Source organism: Pelodiscus sinensis, chromosome 18 (assembly GCF_049634645.1).
Source record: "Pelodiscus sinensis isolate JC-2024 chromosome 18, ASM4963464v1, whole genome shotgun sequence".
Taxonomy (NCBI): domain Eukaryota; kingdom Metazoa; phylum Chordata; order Testudines; family Trionychidae; genus Pelodiscus; species Pelodiscus sinensis.
In genome coordinates this window covers 23,069,749-23,090,317 of record NC_134728.1, presented here as the reverse complement: position 1 = coordinate 23,090,317, position 20,569 = coordinate 23,069,749, and the positions used below count along the sequence as shown (strand labels likewise).

At 47.6% G+C, this 20,569-nt stretch overlaps 1 protein-coding gene across 3 annotated transcripts in view; it reads right to left on the bottom strand.

The window, feature by feature from the left end:
- HNF4A (hepatocyte nuclear factor 4 alpha) overlaps nucleotides 1–20,569 on the bottom strand; it is an 80,003-nt gene that overhangs the window by 7,506 nt on the left and 51,928 nt on the right. For all 3 annotated transcript variants that reach the window (XM_075901253.1, XM_075901252.1, XM_006132241.3), the window contains exons 3-7: nucleotides 15,909–16,003; nucleotides 12,238–12,344; nucleotides 5,467–5,622; nucleotides 1,848–1,935; nucleotides 248–403 (exon numbers count right to left, since the gene is read on the bottom strand). In XM_075901253.1, the coding sequence (XP_075757368.1) occupies nucleotides 248–403; nucleotides 1,848–1,935; nucleotides 5,467–5,622; nucleotides 12,238–12,344; nucleotides 15,909–16,003 (602 nt within the window). The remainder of the gene's footprint in view (nucleotides 1–247; nucleotides 404–1,847; nucleotides 1,936–5,466; nucleotides 5,623–12,237; nucleotides 12,345–15,908; nucleotides 16,004–20,569) is intronic.

The following is a 20,569-nucleotide window of genomic DNA, read 5'->3' as shown; positions in this document are numbered from 1 at the left end:
GCACTATCTCACTCTATCCAAATGCCAGAAACCTGCAAGGAGACACAGCACCCCAGAAGGGACGTGGGGCTCGGAAAGCACTGAGAAAACCACCCTGAGAAAATCAGATCCTTCCCACCGACACTGCACGAAAAGGCTGGGGCACTGGCGCACCTGAGAACAAGGAGAAGCTATTGTGAGGTTGCTCCTGTGAATTTTATAAGAGGAGACCCTCTCTGAGGGCTGATTGCTGAAGGTTTGGGCCTACCTGGGTCAAAAAAGACGATGGCTTTCAAGCAGGCATATTCATTGTCATCAATCTGCAGCTCCTGGAATGGCAGGACCAGCTCATCAAGGATTCGGATGGCCACCCGGCTCACCTCCACCAGCTCAGGGCAGTTCCGCGGGATTATGTGGTCATTCCCTTTAGGGGCACAATAAAACTGTAGCCTCAGCCATCCCTGCTGCTCATGCTCACACCAGCAAGGAGGAGGCCCCCGAGGGACTCAGACTGTATTACATCCACGCAGGCCCACTGAAAGAGGGGGGCAAAAGGGGCAGTTGCCCCAGGGCCCAGTGATTCAACGGGGCCTGGGGCTCTTAGGGTGGCTTGGAAAAGTGGGGGTCCTGTGCGGCAAGCTCAAGGCCGTGCTAGAAGGGGGCACTGCAGTCTGGGCAGTGCTGAGGGATGCAGTGCTTGCCCCCAACCCTTCCACCTGAGGCCCGGCCCATTCCAGGAGTGCAGAGGCAGCCCCTGCCCCAACACATGCACACACACCTGGCCCAGGGAGCCGGCATGGATGTCAGCTTCCCTGAATCCACCTAGACTTAGAATGGTGACCAGGACTTCACACAATCACTGCTCACCCTGCATGAGCAAGGCTGGGATGAACAGTGGCGTGTGAGTGTAAATGGGGACACATCATTGTGGCCTCTTGAATCTACAAGCACCCAGGATCCTGTGTAGGGCTGAGCGCCGCCCCCTGAAATCCCAAACTTTGCTAGAGAAAAGCCTCAAGCCCTTCCTGATTCCTGGACACTTATCAGCAGGGCTAGCCAGGTCTTGAGACCATCTGTTAGTGAACCAGTGGCCTGTGCTTGGTACATTCGAGCTGACATCACTTCCCACCGAGTGTTGATCTGGGTGCCTCCTGCTGGCTCTTGAGCATCACAAAGGTGCTCCCCATGCGTGGACCATGCATGGGACCGGCATCTTTACTCTGGGAAAGGACGCTGCAACATGCTAGTGGGTCCCTAGGGAGCACAACTGCCCTGGGCTTTTATTTACCACAGAACAGGACTAGACCCGTCTGGGACAAGTAACGTTTCCCCTTCCACCCATCCCTTAGCAGCAAATGGGCCTGTTTCTGGATACACCCCATCCATCTTCCTTCCCTGTAGTGGAAGGGATGTGCTGGCCATAAATGCTGACCTATGTTATCCAAGCAGCCTTGTCTCACTCTGTTACTGGACAAAGGAAGGAAAAACAAGCTACAAGGAAAAGGTGAATGAAGGTGGATCCTTGCTTTGCTTCCCACTTGCACTGCGGCCTCTTTTCACCACTCTGGCAGCATGATGGGGTCTTCATGTGGGTGTCAGGCACCTAGAGGCCCCTCTACCCTACTGAAGCTTATGGTGGAAATGTGAACCGAGCCCTTAGAATGGAAGCACCAACCAAACTCCAGGGCAGGGCCGGGTTCCCTGGGGATGCAAGAATTCTGACCCAACATGACATATGACAAAAATGACACAGGCCAAAACAAACTACCCATCCCCTTCAAATCCATAAATAGGATGCTCCTAGGTGAGTGTCTCCTGCTTTGCGAGAGGAAGCAGCAGCACGCTGGCACTGAGGAGAAGTCGTTTACCTAATAGCAAGATGTCTTTGAACACCATGGACCTCTTGGCAACTCCCAGGAGCAGGTGTTCCCCTGCGTGTGCCCTCAGCAATGCCACCTGCAAGGACAGAGACATATTCTCAGGGTGAGTGGGAGAAGGGGGGCAGGTGCTTTGATTCCAGTGCCCATCCCTGTCTTATGTATGTCAGGGCAGAGGAGCGGGGTCCTCTCTCCTGTTACATGGAGGGGTTCTAAAGAGGGGATCCAAACACAATGTACTCCTGCATCTCACTGCTTCTTAGGCACAGCACCTCCAACCCCTTAGCCAGGGAGCCAACCACCTGAACCAAAAGATGCTCACGATACTATCCCAGCACCTGAAACGCCCAGTGACAAGTCACCGGGAAAAAGAAATCCAAGCAAGCTGGACTGGTGCAGACGAAGGAGAAAAGAGAGATGGCATCACCCCACAGAGCAGACAGTCACTGGCTCCGGAAGGGACAGCTGACAAGCAAGGATCAAACACCCCAGACTGCGACCCAGCCTGGTGGGGGGTTGTCTGCTGCTGACAGCTACCTGACTGGGATGCAGGGGGGTTGTCTTTTTCTCAGACATCGGCAACCCTCACAGAGATTGTCACACCAGTACAAAGGCATTGGCTGGTATAGCATTGGATGCTCACACCAGAGGGGCAAAGTCATGTTTGCATGGCACGTGCTGGAGGAGTCAGGGAGCAGGGCAATTCATGCAAGGGAAGAGGGTAGTTTCCATTTCACATTCTACATCATGACACTGAATTGGATCATTTCCGTGTCACCCCTATGTTCCACCAGTGGGAGGGGCTATGGTCTCATGCTCCTCATCTCACCAGGAATGGGGTGACCATCTCGTGCCTTACATCCCACCAGAAGTGGGGTGACCATCTTGTGCCTTACATCCCACCAGGAACGGGGTGACCATCTCGTGCCTTACATCCCACCAGGAATGGGGTCATCATATCACATGATATGTCCCACCGGCATGTGGGGTCATCTTCTGGTCATTTGCTCCCTGCCCCCGTGGCAATGGACAGTTTGGCCCAACCAAGGCTCAGAGATGTTTTTCTGTCCTGGTGTTAATGATTGACGTCCTTTATTTTACACCCCTCAGTGGTTCCTGAGAATGTCCTGGATCTTTTGCCCCACTTCTGTTAACAATTTCAAAGCTTTTGTAGAAACAAAGGTTAACTATTGGACAATGTGGCCCAGCTGCTTCTTAATAGCTAGCCAAGGATCTTGACTGAAGAAAACAACTATTAAACATTAATGGAGAGACTTGGAAAAGTGGATCCTGATGGGGCTGGTCTATCTTCTATGTGCTGAACAAACAGAGGGAGAGAAGGAGAATGAAGCGACAGAGCAGGGACATATCACAGATTTCAGGGTGTTTATCTCTCAGCCTCAGATGAAGCCCAGGGAAGCCTCACTCCATCATAAATGCTAAGAGCATGCAAACTGTGAGAACAAAGCTCTGATTAGAAAAGATGCTGACACTTGAGGGTACAAAGGGTTCATGCAAATAATTAGGACAGGGACTCCTGCAATGCTTCAAGGTGCTGGGAAGCCCTCATTTGTGCAACACAATGTGAAGTGCATGGGCAGAGGGCCAGATGGGTGTAGTTACCCAATTTGTTGTGTAACACAGTGGTTGGTGCCTACCTGAGCTGGTCAAAACCAGAATTTCCATTCTGCAGGGAATTCTGAACTGGGCAGGGGCTCACATGCACTTTTGCTGCTATGTTTCTCTGGTTGTGGCTTTCATACTGTCATGGGTCCATCCTTCTTTGACAATACGGGTCTAACAGGGTTGGTTATTCTTTTAATGTGCATTTCAGAAAAAAAAAACACCCAGTGATCTGCTCAGTGAGATTGCCAAAGGGGTTTTAACTAGCTGAGCATTCTGACTTTCTAAATATTCTAATTCTTGGATCTTTAAAAACTACCTCCAGACCCGGAGCTCACTGGGCTGATCTCTGCTACTGGATGGAAAAGTTTGTGAACCAAACAGCAATTAACTTAGAGAATTCCTACTGTGCCATGAGAGGTGCTGCAAATCCTCCACAGAAATGGACTCAGACTAGTTTTCCTTGTATACCCTCCCCTTCATGGTTGTGTATTTTGAGCAAGTGTACAAATACACAGGTGCCTCTGCATTTTCACCTCTTCATCAGTTGCATGCAACTTTGAAATATAGCACTTAACACTGAGCATTTCCTTGTGCCATTGAGGCTGCTTTAGGGCGTGTCTAAAGTCTGACTGCAGCTTGCATAGACAAACCCAAGATAGCTTCAGTCTAGCTAGTGTGGATACCAATAGCAATATACAAACTTTCCTGGAATTCTGGCTGTGGGTGGCCAGCTGTGCTGATGCCCGGGCAGCCAGCCCTTCACTGTTCCTGGAGCTGAGCTAGCTAGATTTAAACTAGCTAAGGTGTGTCTGAAATCATACTCTGCTGGCCTGGCAGTATAGATATGCCCTTAGCTCTAATGATTTATTTCTTACAGGGGGAATGCAGAGCTCTGTTCGCTGTTCTTCAAAAGTAAGCTCCTTTAATATCTTGCTTTAAATACAGATCGAACCTCTCTAGTCCGGCACCCTTGGGCCCAGACCAGTGCCGAACCAGAGAATTTACTCAACCACGGGTGGTCAATATTGTCTCTCAGCATCGCCAACACTTCCACTGTTTACTGGACTCTCAAAAGACTTTTGGGGTAAATTAGAGCTAAATAACAGCACACTGAGAGTCAGAACTAGTGGCTGTTAAACTTTATGGGAACACAGGAAACTTGGCTACACCCATGATAAGTGGACGTCCAGCTAACTAAAATCATGCCGGACCCCAGATGTAGCCAGTCCAGAGAGAGCCGGACTAGAAAGTTTCAACCTGTATACATATATTTGTAATAATTCAGGCAACAAAAGATGCTGCAGTTGGTTTGGGATCTTAAACACCTTTCCAATATAATTTATAAATCACTATCAGTAACCAGGGCTTGAAAAATAATACAATCTACTCACCCGGGGCGAGTAGATTGTAACCCGGAAGAGCCGGGTTCGGGCAATCTGCACATGTGCAGAACGATCTGCGCATGCGCAGATCACCGGGCAGCACGGCTGGCAAGTGGGGCTCGTCGCAGTACGGCGATCCCTGTCAGTAACAGTTTGCACTGACACCATGAAACCACAGGGATGACTGAATTAAAGAGAGATTTTTAAAAACCTTGGATAACAAAAAGGCCTTCAAACTTTAAACCAATATGCTGTATCTAATCAGTCTAATTATCCCAGACATTTGTATAGTACTTTGTTTTCAAAGTGCTGTAGTAGCATTAACCATTGATTCACCAATCATCTGCCCATACAAAATTTTGCTTTCAAAATGTGTGCATGATTATGTGTCTAGTTTTAGCACCTTGTTATAACAATTGTGCAAATCGTCTGCTGAATTGCACATGCAAATGGCCTTATTGTATCGTGCAGTTATCTGATCTGCTTGTACAGTTGTGGTTAGAAAACAAGGTGCAATTTCTTTGCAGATCTGGGCCATTTTTCTTGGCAACAGATTAACCTCGATTGGAAAGTGTGAGGGGAGGTCAAATGGCAGCGCTAACCTGATCATCTAAGGGAAGCTCGCAGAAAGCCGGGATGTACTTGGCCCACTCCACCAACACCAGCAACTGCTGCTTCATGGATTCACACACGTCTGTTATGTTCGCAATTGTCTTCCCTCGGATATCTCCGTTGATCACGGAAATTGGCGACGATATCTGCAAGCATGAAAAGGGAACCATGTAGCATCTTCATACCTCAGAGCTAGAGGAGCCAGAGATAGGAAAGTCCCCAAAACTGGGAAGACCCATGAATAGGGTTGCCAGATACTTTCATGCAAAAGAAAAAAAAAAAAGGAGACCAAACTTGTTGAGAAAAAAAAAGGGGTCGCTGCGCCTTTAAATTCCTGAGCTCCCTGCTTCTCCTGCCAGAAGACGCAATTACTGGACTGTCTGGGTGAAAAACCGGACATCTGGCAACCTTACTCATGAAAAAGGAGGGCAATGTCTTTTCTTTCTTTCCTGATCTACTATGTAGGTTTGTGGCTCCAAGGCTGTGTCTACACTGCACCCCTTTTCCGGAAAAGGGATGCCGATTAGACAAGTAGGAATTGCAAATGCCGCAGGGGATTTAAATATCCCCCACGGCATTTGCATTTACATGGCTGCCGCTTTTTTCCGGCTCGGGGTTTTGCCAGAGAAAAGCTCCAGTCTAGACGCGATTTTCCGGAAAATAAACCCTTTTCCAGAAGATCCCTTATTCCTACTTGTCTAATCGGCATCCCTTTTCTGGAAAAGGGGTGCAGTGTAGACACAGCCCATGAGTTTAATCAAAGAACAGATTAAAAGGCAGGCAGATGTCAATGAAACCAAGTGCTTTTTCCTCCTTTGTATAGCTGAGACATCATTGATAAGATGTTATCTCCTAGCAACTTTGCTATCTCTAAAATAGGCCCAGAATGGGATGCTGGATCAGTATATATGTCCCCCTCCCAGAATCTTGGGGTTGGGATCTGGATTTGCCTTCTTGCTTGCTAGGGTAGGCAGGTGTCTGGTTTTCGCCCGGACTGTCCGTTATTCGGGTCCCCTGTCCAGTAAAAAAAAAACAGAAAATACCAGACATGTGAAATGTCCAGTATTTCCTGTTTCCCTCGGATGGAAGCCCGGCGGGAACAATTTTCCTCTGCTGCGTCTGGCAGGAGAGGGGGAGCGAGGAGCATGGGGCCATTTAAAGGTGCAGTGCCCTTTTTTTGTTTGTTTGTTTTGCTTAACAACGTTGGTCTCCCCCTTTTTTTTCTCAACAGAATTTTTTCCCGGTGTTTTTTTTGGGGGGGGGGGGTCGGCATTTTTTGTTAAACCATCTGGCAACCCTGTTGATTGCAGGAGGAAGTGAATGAAAAACAACAAAACCCAGCAACACCCCTTGTCAATGTGTCATTCCCTGACCATTCTTGAGCAATCTGTAAAGCATGCGAGCAACATGCCCAGTGTCAAGAGCCAGTTGGGTTTCAGTGGATTTACACGAGAGCCCAATGTGGCCTATACATGAGTCTGTCATTTCTTCACCACGGTCACTGGTACAAACCCAGCTGCCCTTCAGCAGAGAGCATCAAGGCCAGAGTTGATGCTAGTGAAAAAACTTCTCCCCATCAGTGAGGGCTCAGAGAGCTACCCTACCTACTGTGATAGCCATCTCCTGCTCCCTCAAAAAACAGGGCCATGACTGCCTCTGCGTGGCTTTTTCATTAATGTATTGAATGTAGTGCCTGATTCTCCTCCCATGCTGAACGAAATCAGAAGTCTCTCCAAGAAACTCAGTTACCCAGCTGGGAAGTAGGTTTAAGTGAGATTAGAACCAGGACATTTATATTTAAAATCCTCATTTGAAATGCTGAGGCTCCAGTTTAAAGTTAGAAACATTTTGCCAAACTGCACATCTGCAAATATGCCCACAAAAATACACTGTGCATCCAATTTGCATGCAGAATTACTGTGACTGCTAAGGCCAGTGGGGCCATTTGACTTGCAAATGAGTGATCTGGCACTTCTTCATGCGCAGAGGAGCTCCATTTTCATGCAAAGGTGCAACAAACTGGCATGCCAATCAAATGCAAAAGTGCGTGTGTAACACACAACTTTTGGGTGTGGTGCACTGTCCCATCTAGTGGCACTGAGACTACTTACAGAGAGAAGAATGAGTCTGCTCTATGGCCTTTGCTGTAGCTCATGGCTTTTAGCTCATGCAGTAGAGTCTCATGCACTAAGCTCCAGAAGTCCCATGTTCAATTCCGCCTGCTGGCAGGGGCAGATGATGATTTTGCGGGGCCCAGGGCAGCACAATTTCGCGGGGGCCCCCCTTTGACACGGCGCAGGGGCTTCTTGAAGCACAGGGCCCGGGGCGGCCGCCCCGCTCGCCCTGCCCTATATCCGCCCCTGCCTGCTGGCGTTACACATGCACATGTTGCATGCATAGTTGCACACTCGGCTTGTTTCAAAATCTGGCTTTAATCACTAGTTTTTCCTCATGCCTTTGTGAGTGATTAACCAGACCCACCACTTTCTTCCTTCTGCCCTCTGGAATCCCGGACAGCATCAGCACTTCCTGTCCTGTCCGTCCCAGCACTTTCACAGACCTGGCTCCCTTTTTCACAGAGTGGCCTCATTAAGGAAATCTGGTTCGAAAGGCACCTGTATTTTTTTTTTCCCAGGGTGTATTTCTTGGAACCTCTCCAGCTCTGGAACTGTTATTGAATAAATAAGATTGTAAAAATCTCACCATGTATTACCCTAATCAGGGAGCGAGGAAGGCTTAGCAAATAAACCCAGACCTCTGGGTGAGTGACCTGAGAGCCCAGAGAAAGCTGCTCCTCAGCAATATCTTGTTCTAATTAGCCAGGCATATAAAAATTACTGATTCGAGTACTAAGGTGTTCAGTGTTTAACGATTTTGCAGGCACTCAGCCTGGGTGGGTTTCTTCATGCTTTATCGGCAGACCTGACTCAACAAGAGATCGTGCTGCTTTAGGACATACAGCCTCACTGTAAAATGTTCCTCTTTTGCAACCCTTCATCTCACCTTGCAGCACAGAGCGCGATGCTATTTGTACAGGGCTCAAAAATGTGCTGGGAGCCTCGCAGAATAAAAAGGACGTGGTCCCAGATTTTCAGACATGACTCACAATTGGGGGTGCGTCGGACTAGTGCTGGGAAAATCAGTGGGGGCTCCTGAATCTGAAAACCAGCCATCTGCACCCGAGCACCCGGAGTCTGAGATGGAGACACCCCAAATCACTAGTGACTTTGGGAAACATTGGCCACATACTCTACACAGCACCCCATGGAGCGTACCACTGGCTAGGTGTGGGAAGAGGAAAGGAACGAAAAAGAGGGCAATGATAAGATCACATGGTTACTCACTAGGGACTCAATCCTGTAGGCTGCTGAGCATTCCTTTGGGATCTCGAATGCCCTCAACTCCCTTTGAAGCCAGGATGCTCGGCAGTTCTCAGGATCAAGCCCTCGGGCAAGAGTGGGCAATAAGCAGCCCTGGTGGGCTGCTGGCATTTTATTTACCTGTGCATCTGCAGGTACAGATGCTTGCAGCTGCCATTGGTTGCAGTTCACAATTCCTGGCCAATGGGAGCTGCAGGAAGTGGTGTCCCGGTCTGCACTGCTTCCCACAGCTCCCATTGGCCAGGAACAGCGATCTGCTGTGAGCAGCTCTACCTGTGGATGCGCAGGTAAATAAAATTCCGGTGAAACCCTGGTGAAACATGCCCAGCCCACGTGGACTTGGAATTGTGTAAATAAGGCAATTTTCTGATCCACTGCCCATTCCAAAAAACAAAACACAACAATATACAGGTTGAACCTCTCTAGTCCAGCATACTGGGGATCCAACCGGTGCCAAACCAGAGAATTTGCCAAACCATGGGAGGTCAATATTGTCTAGCAGCAATTACCAAAACTTCCACTGCTTCTTGGGCTCTTAGAAGACATTTAGGGGTAAATTACAGCCACTGAGAACCAGGACTGGTGGCTGTAAACAAATTTTATGGGACCGTGGAAAAACTGGCCACACCCATGATAAGTGGACATCCAGCTCACTAAAATCATGCTGGACCACGGATGTTGCCGGACAAAAAAGTGCCGACTAGAGAGGTTCAACCTGTATTGTTTCAAACTGACCTAAACTCAAACATTTTCAAAATTTCTGGTAAACAAAAAGGAAAAAATACTTCCAGATCAAATTAAACATTTTGTTCATTGTCAGGCTGTTACAAATTTGTTATATTTGTAAATGAAATTGAAATAAAATTCAGAACAAAAAGGCATTTCAAATACAAAATTGAAAATAAAACGCAATTTTTTCAGAATCTCTTGTTAGGTTGTTTTTTGTTTTGGTTTTTTTTGGAGGGGACAAGTTTGTTTTTGTTTGTTTTACTGAAACCATTTGACACAAACATGTGAAATATTTCAGTCAACCCAAATCTATATTTATCAGTGAAAAAAGTTATGGACAAATATTGTCACCCTGTTGCGCTTGTACATGCTTTGATGCTTCTGTTAGTTTCCCCCTTTTCCCTTCTTTATTTATCCTCCCTCCATCTTTTCTTAGAAGAAATTTGAATGAAGTGAGGGGAGAGTTTGGCATGGAGATTTTGGAAGATCATTCCAAGTATGATCAGCAACATACTTGGTGATACCTATCAAAGCAGATAAAGACCTGTGTGGATTGAGACTGACAGTGTGGGCACAGCAAAGAGGGCAAGGAGCGTGCTTAAGGAGAACAGGTCTGAGATGGGCTGAATCATGCATGGCCTTGCCAGATGACCTCCCTTGCATTGCAGTGGTAATGGTTTGAAATTGAATGACTTCCTTGTATTATGTCATCGGTGTTAAGGCTTGATGTTGCCAGTGCTTTAGATTCAGGTTGTCTCCATTGGTGAGGAGACTGTGCGAAATGCTTTCTGAGCTGGCAGCCAAAATGGAACATCCTTAGTGTTTGCCTTTCCTGGAATTCTGGGGCTTGGTTCTTCCCAGACAAAGTCAAGCCGTTTATTTATTTATTCATATTCTTAAACAAATTTGCTTCTTCCCAAGCCCCTTTCTGTGAATGTTCTAGCAAACGAGTGAGTGTGCTGGCAGGACTATTTACAGAAACAGAATTTTAAGCATCCCTTGAATTCATAGTCACAAGTATTTGTACCGGAAGCCTGATTCCAAGAGTTATTCAGTTATGGTAGAAATAATACCATACAACCTATGGGCCAAATGGTGTAAGAGCAAAAGGATGGCCAGGCTGGGTCAGACTCTCTAACCCAATATCCTTTGTCTGTCAGGGTACGTCTAAACTACATGGCTCTGTCGATGGAGCCATGTAGATTTGTTTTTTTGGCAAAGGCAAATGAAGCCACGATTTAAATGATCGCGGCTTCATTTAAATTTACATGGCTGCCGCACTGAGCCGACAAACAACTGATCAGCTGTTTGTCTGCTCAGCGCGCTAGTCTGGACGCTCCCCCGCCGACATCAAAGCCCTTTGTCGGCAGCCCTGATAAACCTCATCCCACGAGGAATAACGGGGCTGCCGACAAAGGGCTTTGATGTCGGTAGGGGAGTGTCCAGACTAGCGCGCTGAGCGGACAAACAGCTGATCAGCTGTTTGTCGGCTCAGCACGGCAGCCATGTAAATTTAAATGAAGCCGCGATCATATAAATCGCGGCTTCATTTGCCTTTGCCTATGTGTCTTATCTACATGGCTCCATCAATGGAGCCATGTAGTCTAGACACAGCCTCAGTGACCAATGCCAAATACTCTGGAGAGAATGGTCTGAGTGATTCTTCTCCTTTTGTCCAGGGCCAGTTTCTGGCAGTTGGAGGTTTATGGACACTTGGACCATGGGGTTGTCTCCCTGATAATCTTGACTAAAAGCCACTGATGGACCCATCCATCATGAACATTTCTAGTTCTTTTTTTTTCTAGTTCTTCTTTGGTTTTTCCCGTAACATAAGAACTAGGGGTCCCCAAATGGAATTAATAGGTAGCAGGTTTAAAACAAACAAAAGGAAGTTTTTCTTCACGCAGCGCACAGTCAATCTGTGGAACTCCTTGCCAGAGGATGTTGTGAAGACCAGGACTTTCAGAAAAAAGCTAAATACATTCATGGAGGATAGGTCCATCAATACTTATTGGCCAGGATGGGTAGGAATGGTGTCTCTAGCCTTTGTTTATCAGAGGCTGAAAATGGGTGACAGGTGAAAGATCACTTGATGATACCCTGGTTCTGTTCACTCCGTCTGGGGCATCTGGCATTGGTCACTGTTGGAAGACAGGATACTATGATAAATGGACCTTGGTCTGACCCAGTATGGCCGTTCTTACGTTCTTATGAACCCAGTTATACTTTTGGCCTTCACAACATCCTCTGGGAATGAGTGGTGCATTGTGTGAAGTGCTTCTTTTTATTTTGTTTTAAATCTGCGGCCAATAATTTTATTGGGTGTCAGCCAGGATGGCTCCACTGATTTCAGTGAAGATACACCACCTTATATCAGGCTGAGGATGTGGCACTTTGTGTCCTGTCAGTACAGCTGAAAAGTGAAGCACTTGCAGCAACCTGTTCATCGGTCATCTTCAGACCAACAGTTATACAAGGGTTGGTTTCAATAACAACCATGCTTGAGAAAAATGGAGTTGAGTTTGCACAGATAAGTAACAAAAATAACCTCAAGGTGGAAACCCTCGAATCAGTGAAGACTTATTCACCTGGCTCTGCTGAACACTTTGTACCTCGTGCTTTAGCACTAGGCTAAGAGGAAAGAAGAGGTACCTGTTGTGCGAGGACTTCTGCTTGCAGTAAGACATTGATGGAAGGCAAACTGCTGTCTTCATAACTGGAGCGCCGGGTGCTGATTCGATCACGTTCGTTTTGTACAGCTGCAAGATAGTACATTGGCTCAGCTGGACCTCAATCATGAGTGGGTGTATCAAACACCACCACACTCTGTTGGTGCTACCGCTACACACGACATCCTCAGCTTTCTTTAGCCAAGGCTTTGCAAATATAGCGTGGGAGAAAGGAGAGGAAGCGGCTGAATCATGTTTTACACACAGAGAGCCTGATTTTCAAACATTGGTGACTGACATTTGGTGCCTAATTCAACATTGGAACTCTCCTGGGGGCCTAAAATGGATGTTTGAACCTCTTGGTACTGAGCTGTTTCAGAAGATAAGGGCCTGACTCAGCTCTCACTGGGTGATAATCTGCTTCCCAGGGCAGAAACGGATGTCCTCCCTTGGCCCCATGCCACTGTGCCAGTTTTTTAAAGGAACTTCTTAAACCATACATGAAAAATGCCCATATGCCCCTGTTCGCACTCAGAAACCCCCACCGTGACTTGTGACAACAGGCTCTCATACAAACTCTTCCCCCCAACCAAAGCTGGGAGCAAGTAGATTTGCTGGCCATAATCTCAGAAGCCTTTGAAAATGTGGCCAATACAGCTTGGCCTTCATGCAGCACAACAACGTACAACGGTGCTTTGAGGAAGCCCCTGTATGCTAGAATGACAGAGGAAATGAAGGTGGTGTTACTGCCAATAGTTACTGTGTGTGCATCTGCAGCAGCTATTGACAGAGCCTCTAAACTCAGTTAGGTCTGAGACTGAAGAGTGTCGTAATGACAAGGATGTTTCTTTCTCATGTATCCCCCTGCTTGGTTTGTTCTATAAAGGGCTTACACTGTACGTCTAAGGGGTGTCAGCAGGCTGCTCTTGGAGCAAAAATGCTGAAGAGGTGAATTCCAGTATCTGGTGACGATTGTAACCCTGGGTAGGCAAACCATGTTGGAAAAGATACAGTCATGCAAGCAATCGGCTAGAAGAGGCTATTGATCCACCGTATCACAGTAATCTCTGCATGACACTCATGGCTCCCTGGATTTATATTTTCTGAATGTATAATTCAGCCTGATAAAAAGCAATAACTGAAATGAAAGCCCTGCAGTCAGCAGCTGTAAATAGGTGCGCTCAAGGTTACGCTGCTTGTTATCAGTGACTGGAGCCTCAGGTTCAGTCACACCACAATGTTTTCTAAATGTTTGCTCAGTATTAGCTGGTCATGGACTTAATGTAACTTCTATTGAATATTAACAAGCACAAGCAGAGCTTGAGCACAAGATGAGTGAGCTCTAAAGAGAGAGGATTCCTCTGTCTTGCAGGCAAAATTAAGGCAAGTTCTTAGCAATGCCCAGTCCCTACTAGTATGAGGAGAAATGTCAGCGTTAGGATGTTCTCCAAGGGCCTATGTTTCAGGGGGGCAGCAGCTTGAGGTGTCTATTATTAAGGAAGGTCACTTTATCCTACAGGCTGAGGGTGGAGAGCACATAAGCTGGAATCAGGAGAAGTTTGGGTTTTAAGTTGTGTATTTGTAAAGCCACCGACTGGTTCGTCATGTCAGCGTTGCAGGAAACCCTGCAGAGGCTTTCAAGGTAGAACTGCAGGGAGTATGTGGCCATACTTGACGGTGGATAGTTTGATGACCAAGCACACATTTTATGTGTGTGTGTGTGTGTGTGTGTGTATGAGTGAGAGAGAGAGAGAGAAATATCATCACTTTCCATCAGGGACTTTCTTACAGATGAAATGCACCATTTTGGAGTAGAGGCATTTTGCCATTGCCTGTGTATAGGGAGACATGGATCTCAGTGCAAAAGGCCAGCATGGAGTCTAGGCACCACTTGGGATTAAGTGGGAATTAAATGGCACATGGGTCTTTTACTGGCTCACGCAGTATTGGGGAGAATTACACCCCCACACTCTGGACAATTATCTGGGGACTAGTGTAACTTTTGAGCAAAAATGAATAGTTTTGCTTTTAGTAAACTTGTGAAAAGGCAATTCTCTCTGTGTGTGCAAAATGCCTGGTTATTTGTTCCTTATGAAAAAGCCACAGGCAGTTCCCAGGGATAAAAAATATAGCGCAATTCACTGAAAAATCCTCTTTATTGAAAATAGCTCTTTGCACCAATTCCTCTTTATGGCTAGGAATTCTCTAACTTTGCCTTGGCAGAAAAAATTATTGGCTAGTGTTTAGAAAAATAAAAATGTCTGTCTCCTACAAAAGGAGACCCTCACATTCCCTCATTGGGGTGTGTCTACACAGCAGCATTATTCCGGAATAACAGCCGTTATTCCAAAATAACCATGCGAGCGTCAACATAGCAATTCTGTTATTCTGAAATAAATTCAAAATACCAGTAGGCTTATTCCGACTTCTGTAAACCTCATTCCATAAGAAATAATGCCTATTCCGAAATAGCTATTTCAGAATAGCAGTAGTATGGACGCTCCACTGCTGCTATTTCAGAATAGCTCCCCCCGAGGACTATTCAAAGTAATTTCTACCCAGTGCCTCCTGGGGCTCTAAATGGAGGTAGCATGTCCACATTAGGGAAGTCTGCCTCGGACTAATTTTGAGGCTTCCCTGTAGTGTAGATGTGCTATTTCGAAATGAGCTATTTCGGAGTATTTCTTCCAGAATAGCTTATTCTGAAATAAGTGTGCAATGTAGACGTACCCTAGCAGAATAAGTGTGATGCCAAAGCACAAGGCCTAGTCACTCATCCTAGAAAGAAGTTCAGCTGGTCCCCGAGTTGCGAACGGTCGAGTTACAACTGTTCACATTTACGAACACTTCGGTCGTAAATGCGGTCCTCGAGTTACAAACGCAATCCGTGCTTGCGAACAGCACAGTTGCCATGTAACTCAATGGGGTCTGAGTTACGAACACTTCGAGTTACAGCCAAGTGTTTGGTCCATAACTCGTTCGTAACTCGGGGAGAGGCTGTAGATACAAAACACTACTGAGGTTTGTCTGCATGGGAAAGTTTTGCTGGTTACACAACACTACAAGTAAAATCCCCTTTGTGGATACTTCATTCCACTACAGCAGTATCCTTTGTTGGTTTAGCTTTCCAGGTGACACAAGTCAAGTTAAAGATGTTATACTGTGTGCAGGGGAGTTGACAGGATTGCTGGGCCCCTTGGTAATGTGTGGTGGGGTGGGGAGAGAGAAGGGAGTGGCTTTATGCTCCCCAAAGGAGTGGGGTCTGGCACAGAACTGGGGCAGGCAGCCCCCAGTGCTCCCCAATTGGTGCAGTGCCTCCCCCTCCCTGCCAGCCCTCAGTGCTGTCCAGAGTGCCTGCCCCGGGGCTCTGTGGCACACCATGTGGCACTCCTGTAGTGACTCTAAAGGGCCCAGAGCCCTTCCATTGTCCCGCTCTGCCCCTCCCCCTCATCGGCAGGCCTGGGAGTGCACCAGGTTGTGTATTGGTATGGGTCCTGGTGCTGGGTGTGGGGTTCAGCCAAGTAGGTGTGGAGCGGTGTGTGGGTGTGTATGGGTAGCAAGGAAAAGGCAGCCAAATTAGATGTGTAATTGCCATCGCATCCACCCAGTGGCTGGCATTACAATGAAGGCCTGACCAGGCAGGCGGTGACCCACCTTCTTTCTTCATCCCTGCTCGGAAGCACTTCTTTAGCCTGCAGTATCGACACTGGTTTCTTTTGTCCTTATCTACGACACACTGCCTGTTAAACCTGGGGAGGAGACAGCAGGGTGAGCAGCAGCAACAACCTAGAGCCTAAGGAGAGAGCAACCCACAGGGGCCCTGTGCTCTGAGACACAAAACCAAAGCAGAGCTCCCTGCCCTGAGAAGAGACCACTGACAACTGGCCTTAAGAACAGAAGAACGACCATACAGGGTCATACCAAAGGTCCATCTAGCCCAATATCCTGTCTTCTAACAGTGGCCAATACCAGATGCGTCAGAGGGAGGGAACAACAGGTAATCCCTCTCCTGTTGCCTATTTCCAGACAAACAGAGGCTAGGGACACCATTCCTACCCATTCTGGCTAATAGTCATTGATGGACCTAACCTCCATGAATCTATCTAGGGGTATGTCTACACTACAGCGCTAGTTCGAACTAACTTAGTTCGAATTAGTTAATTCGAACTAAGCTAATTCGAACTAACGCGTCTAGAACTAAAAACTAGTTCGAATTAGCGTTTTGCTAATTCGAACTAGCAAGTCCACATTGAGTGGACTCTGAACAGGGCTTAAGGATGGCCGGAAGCAGTGCCGGCAGGGCATAAAAGGAGGACTTAGAGCATGGAGATGCTGTCTCAGGCTAGCCGAGGGCTGTGCTTAAAGGGTCCCGACCCCCACCCCGGACACACAGTTCTAAGGGGTGCCCCACTTGCAAAGAAGTTCTGGCTTGGAGTGCCTGGAGTACCCACACTGGGCACATCACACCACTCGGCCATCAGCCCGGCTGCACTTGCCGCAGGCTGCCATCTGGGGAGAGGGGGTAATTGGGGGGCTGCAGGAGAGCTTCCACCCCCAGAAGCCCGCAGAGCCAGCCCAGTCGTCCCCATGGGGGTTCGTACCCCATTCCTCCCTCACCTCCTTCCACTTACCCTTCCCTAGCCCCCCTTCTTATTGATGTACAAAATAAAGATAACGTTTCTTCCAACATTTACTCTGTCTTTATTGAAAAAAACTGGGGGGGACTGGGAAAAGGAGGTGGGAGAGGGGAAGAGAAAGGCTGGGAGAAGGGAGGGCAACTAACATGATCAGGGGTTGGGAACAGGTCCCATATGAAGAAAGGCTACAGAGACTGGGACTGTTCAGCTTAGAAAAGAGGAGACGGAGGGGGGACAGGATAGAGGTCTCTAAAAGCAGGGGTTGGGTGGAGAGGGTGCATTCAGAAAAGTTCTTCATGAGTTCCCATAAAGAAGAACTAGAGGACACCAAAGGAAAGGAATGGGTAGCAGGCTTCAAACTAGTAAGAGAAAGTTGTTGTTCTTCAGAAAGCAAATAGTTAACCTGTAGAACTCCTTGCTGCAGGAGGCTGTGAAGGCTAGAACTAGAACAGAGTTTAAAGGGAAGTGAGATCAAGTCATGGAGGTTGGGTCCATGGAGTGGTATTAGCCAGGGGGTAGGAGTGCTGTCCCTGCCCAAAGTTTGTGGAAGGCTGGAGAGGGATGGCACGAGACAAATGGCTTGGTCACTGTCTTCGGTCCATCCCCTCCAGGGTCCCTAGGGTTGGCCGCTGTTGGCAGACAGGCTACTGGGCTAGATGGACCTTTGGTCTGACCCAGGACAGCCATTGTAAGCTCAGGGCTCAGGGTCGGGGGTCTCTGTGGACCCCCTTGATTTTCATGCACACCTGCTCCTGGGTGGCCAGGCTGGCAGCTCTCCTGCCCTAGCCGGCCACTTTCCTGTGCCTAGTGCGGAGATCGTGGACGAGGTCCACGATGTCCGCACTAGCCCAGGAAGGTGCCCGCCTCTTGTGGTCCAGGGCAAGCTCCCGGGAGCTGCCAGCCTGGTCCTGGGAAGAGGGGGTGGGCTGGGGGACATCAGGTGGGTGGCTCTGTGCCGTGCCAGGTGCAGGGTCTGCTAGCTGAGTGCTGGCAGGCTTGCACCTGGCACGGGCACCATAGCCAGCCCGTGCCCCTTTAAGGGGTCCGGGGCCGGGAGGGGGGCATAGAGTTTCCCTGGTGTTGGCCAGAGTGGCCACCAGGGAAACCTGGGGAGGGCTAGCCTCCCACTAGTTCGAACTAAAGGGCTACACAGCCCTTAGTTCGAACTAGCTAGTTCGAACTAGGCGTTAGTCCTCGTAAAATGAGGTTTACCTAGTTCGAACTAAGCGCTCCATTAGTTCGAATTAAGTTCGAACTAACGGAGCGCTAGTGTAGCGCCTAGGAAAGTTAGTTCGAACTAACGTCCGTTAGTTCGAACTAACTTTGTAGTGTAGACATACCCTAGCTCTTTTTTGAATCCTGTTAAAGTCCTAGTCTTCACCATATCCTCTGGCAAGGAGTTCCACAGGTTGACTGTGTGCTGCATGAAGAAAAACTTCCTTTTGTTTGTTTTAAACCTGCTAACTATTTATTTCATTTGGTGACCCCGACCTCTTATATTATGGGAATAAGCAAATAACTTTTCGTTATTCACTTTTTCCACACTAGTCATGATTTTATAGACCTCTGTCATATCCCCCTTAGTCTCCTCTTTTCTAAGATGAAAAGTCCAAGTCTTTTGAATCTCTTTTCATATGGGACCCGTTCCAAACCCCTAATCATTTTTGTTGCCCTTTTCTGAACCTTTTCCAATATCAACATATCTTTTTTGAGGCAACCACATCTGCATGCAGTATTCAAGATGTGGGCAAACCATGGTTTTATAGAGAGGCATTAAGATATTCAGCAGCATGTTGTATGGATATGAGACATGGGTGATAATGAAAGATTCAAAGAGAAGGATATTGGCATTTGAGAGGAGTTATTATAGAAAGATCCTGAGAATAGGATGGATGCAGAAGGTCACCAATGAGGAATTATATAGGAGGATACAGCCGAAAGAGAACCTAATGCAGAAGGTTATACAGTGAAAGCTACAGCTATTCGGGCATATCTGCAGAATGAACAACAAGCGAAAAGTCAAGACCTTGGTATTCAGCATAATGGATGGTTTGAATAGGAGAGGCAGACCCCCACAGAGAATGGGGAGATGATATAGTAGATTGGTGCGGAGCTAGTCTACAGAAACTAAGCCACTCCACACCGGACAGGGAAAGATGGAAGGAAATAGTGAGGGAGGCATCAGACACCAACGGGTGTTGAGCTCATGGTTGTTGATGATGACGATGAAGATATTCTCTGTCATATTCTCTATCCCTTTTTTAATGACTCCTAACATTCTATTTGCTGTTTCGACTGCTGCCGCACACTGAGTGGATATTTTCAGAGAACTATCCACAGTGACTCCAAGATCTCTCTTGTGAGTAAGTGTAGCTAAATTACTCCCCTTCCAGGGCTGCTTTCGTAGGGGGCTGTCAATCGACCTACCATTCCCCCAGGAACCAAGGAAGGATTATTGCATGCGAGGGAGTGCAGGGAGAGTCAAGGATTTGGACACATCACTCCCATTCATTCTGTGGGAGCCAAGAGATTTGCCTAAGGTTGAGGAGCAAAGTAATAGCAGAGTTGGGAATAGAGCCAGGAGCCCTGACTGCATGCACTTTGCTATAACCACTAGATAAGGGTTGTTCAAGATGTGGGTCGCAATGCCTAGCAGGGTCACACACAGGTATCATGACCAACCTGCCCCTATACTGCTAAATGAATGGGCAGGGGGAGGGGGGCAGCCATCCAGGAAAGATGGAAAAAGTTCAGAAAAGGGCAACAAAAATGATGGGGGGTATGGAACGGCTGCTATATGAGGAGAGATTAATAAAACTGTCATTTTTCATCTTGGAAAAGAGACAACTAAAGGGATATGACAGAGGTCTATAAAATGACCAGTGTGGGAAAAGTGAATAAAGAAGAGTTATTTACTCCTTGCCACATTATAAGAACTAGGGGTCACCAAAAAAATGAATAGGTAGCAGGTTTAAAACAAACAAAAGGAAATATTTCTTCACTCACACAGTTAGCCTGTGGAACTTCTCGCTAGAGGATGTTGTGAAGTACAAGACTATAACTGGGTTCAAAAAAGATCTAGATATATTCACGGAGGATAGGTCCATCAATGGCTATTAGCCAGAATGGGTAGCGATGCTGTCCCTAGACCAAGGGTGGGCAAAAGCCTCTCGGGGGGCTGGATCCGGCCCACCTACGGCTTTGATCCGGCTTGTGAGGCAGTTTCAGGCCCCGCCCCCTAGCTCGTTGCCTTGGAGCGCGAGAGGAGCAATAGCCCTTCTAACTGCTTCTATTTAAAGGGCTCACGTCTTCCCCAGCTTTGGGTAGCAGGGCAGGGGAAGGCGCAAGCCCTTTAAATAGAAACAGTTGAAAGGGCTGGCATCTCTGGCTCCCTAGTAACGCGCTAGAGGCATGGAGAGCTGCGAGCCCACTCAGCTGTTTCTGTTTAAAGGGCTCTCCTGTTCCCTGCAGCTTCCAGGCAACGTGATGCCTAGCAGTGGCGGGGAAGGCTCAAGTCCTTTAAATGGAAACAGTGAAAAGGGCTGGCAGAGGCTGGGGGAGGCACAAGCCCTTTCAGCTGTTTCTATTTAAAGGGCTGGCCCCTTCCCCACACCTGTCAGGCAACCTGTTGCCTAGCAGCTGTGGGGAACAGGCGAGCCCTTTAAATAGAAACAGCTA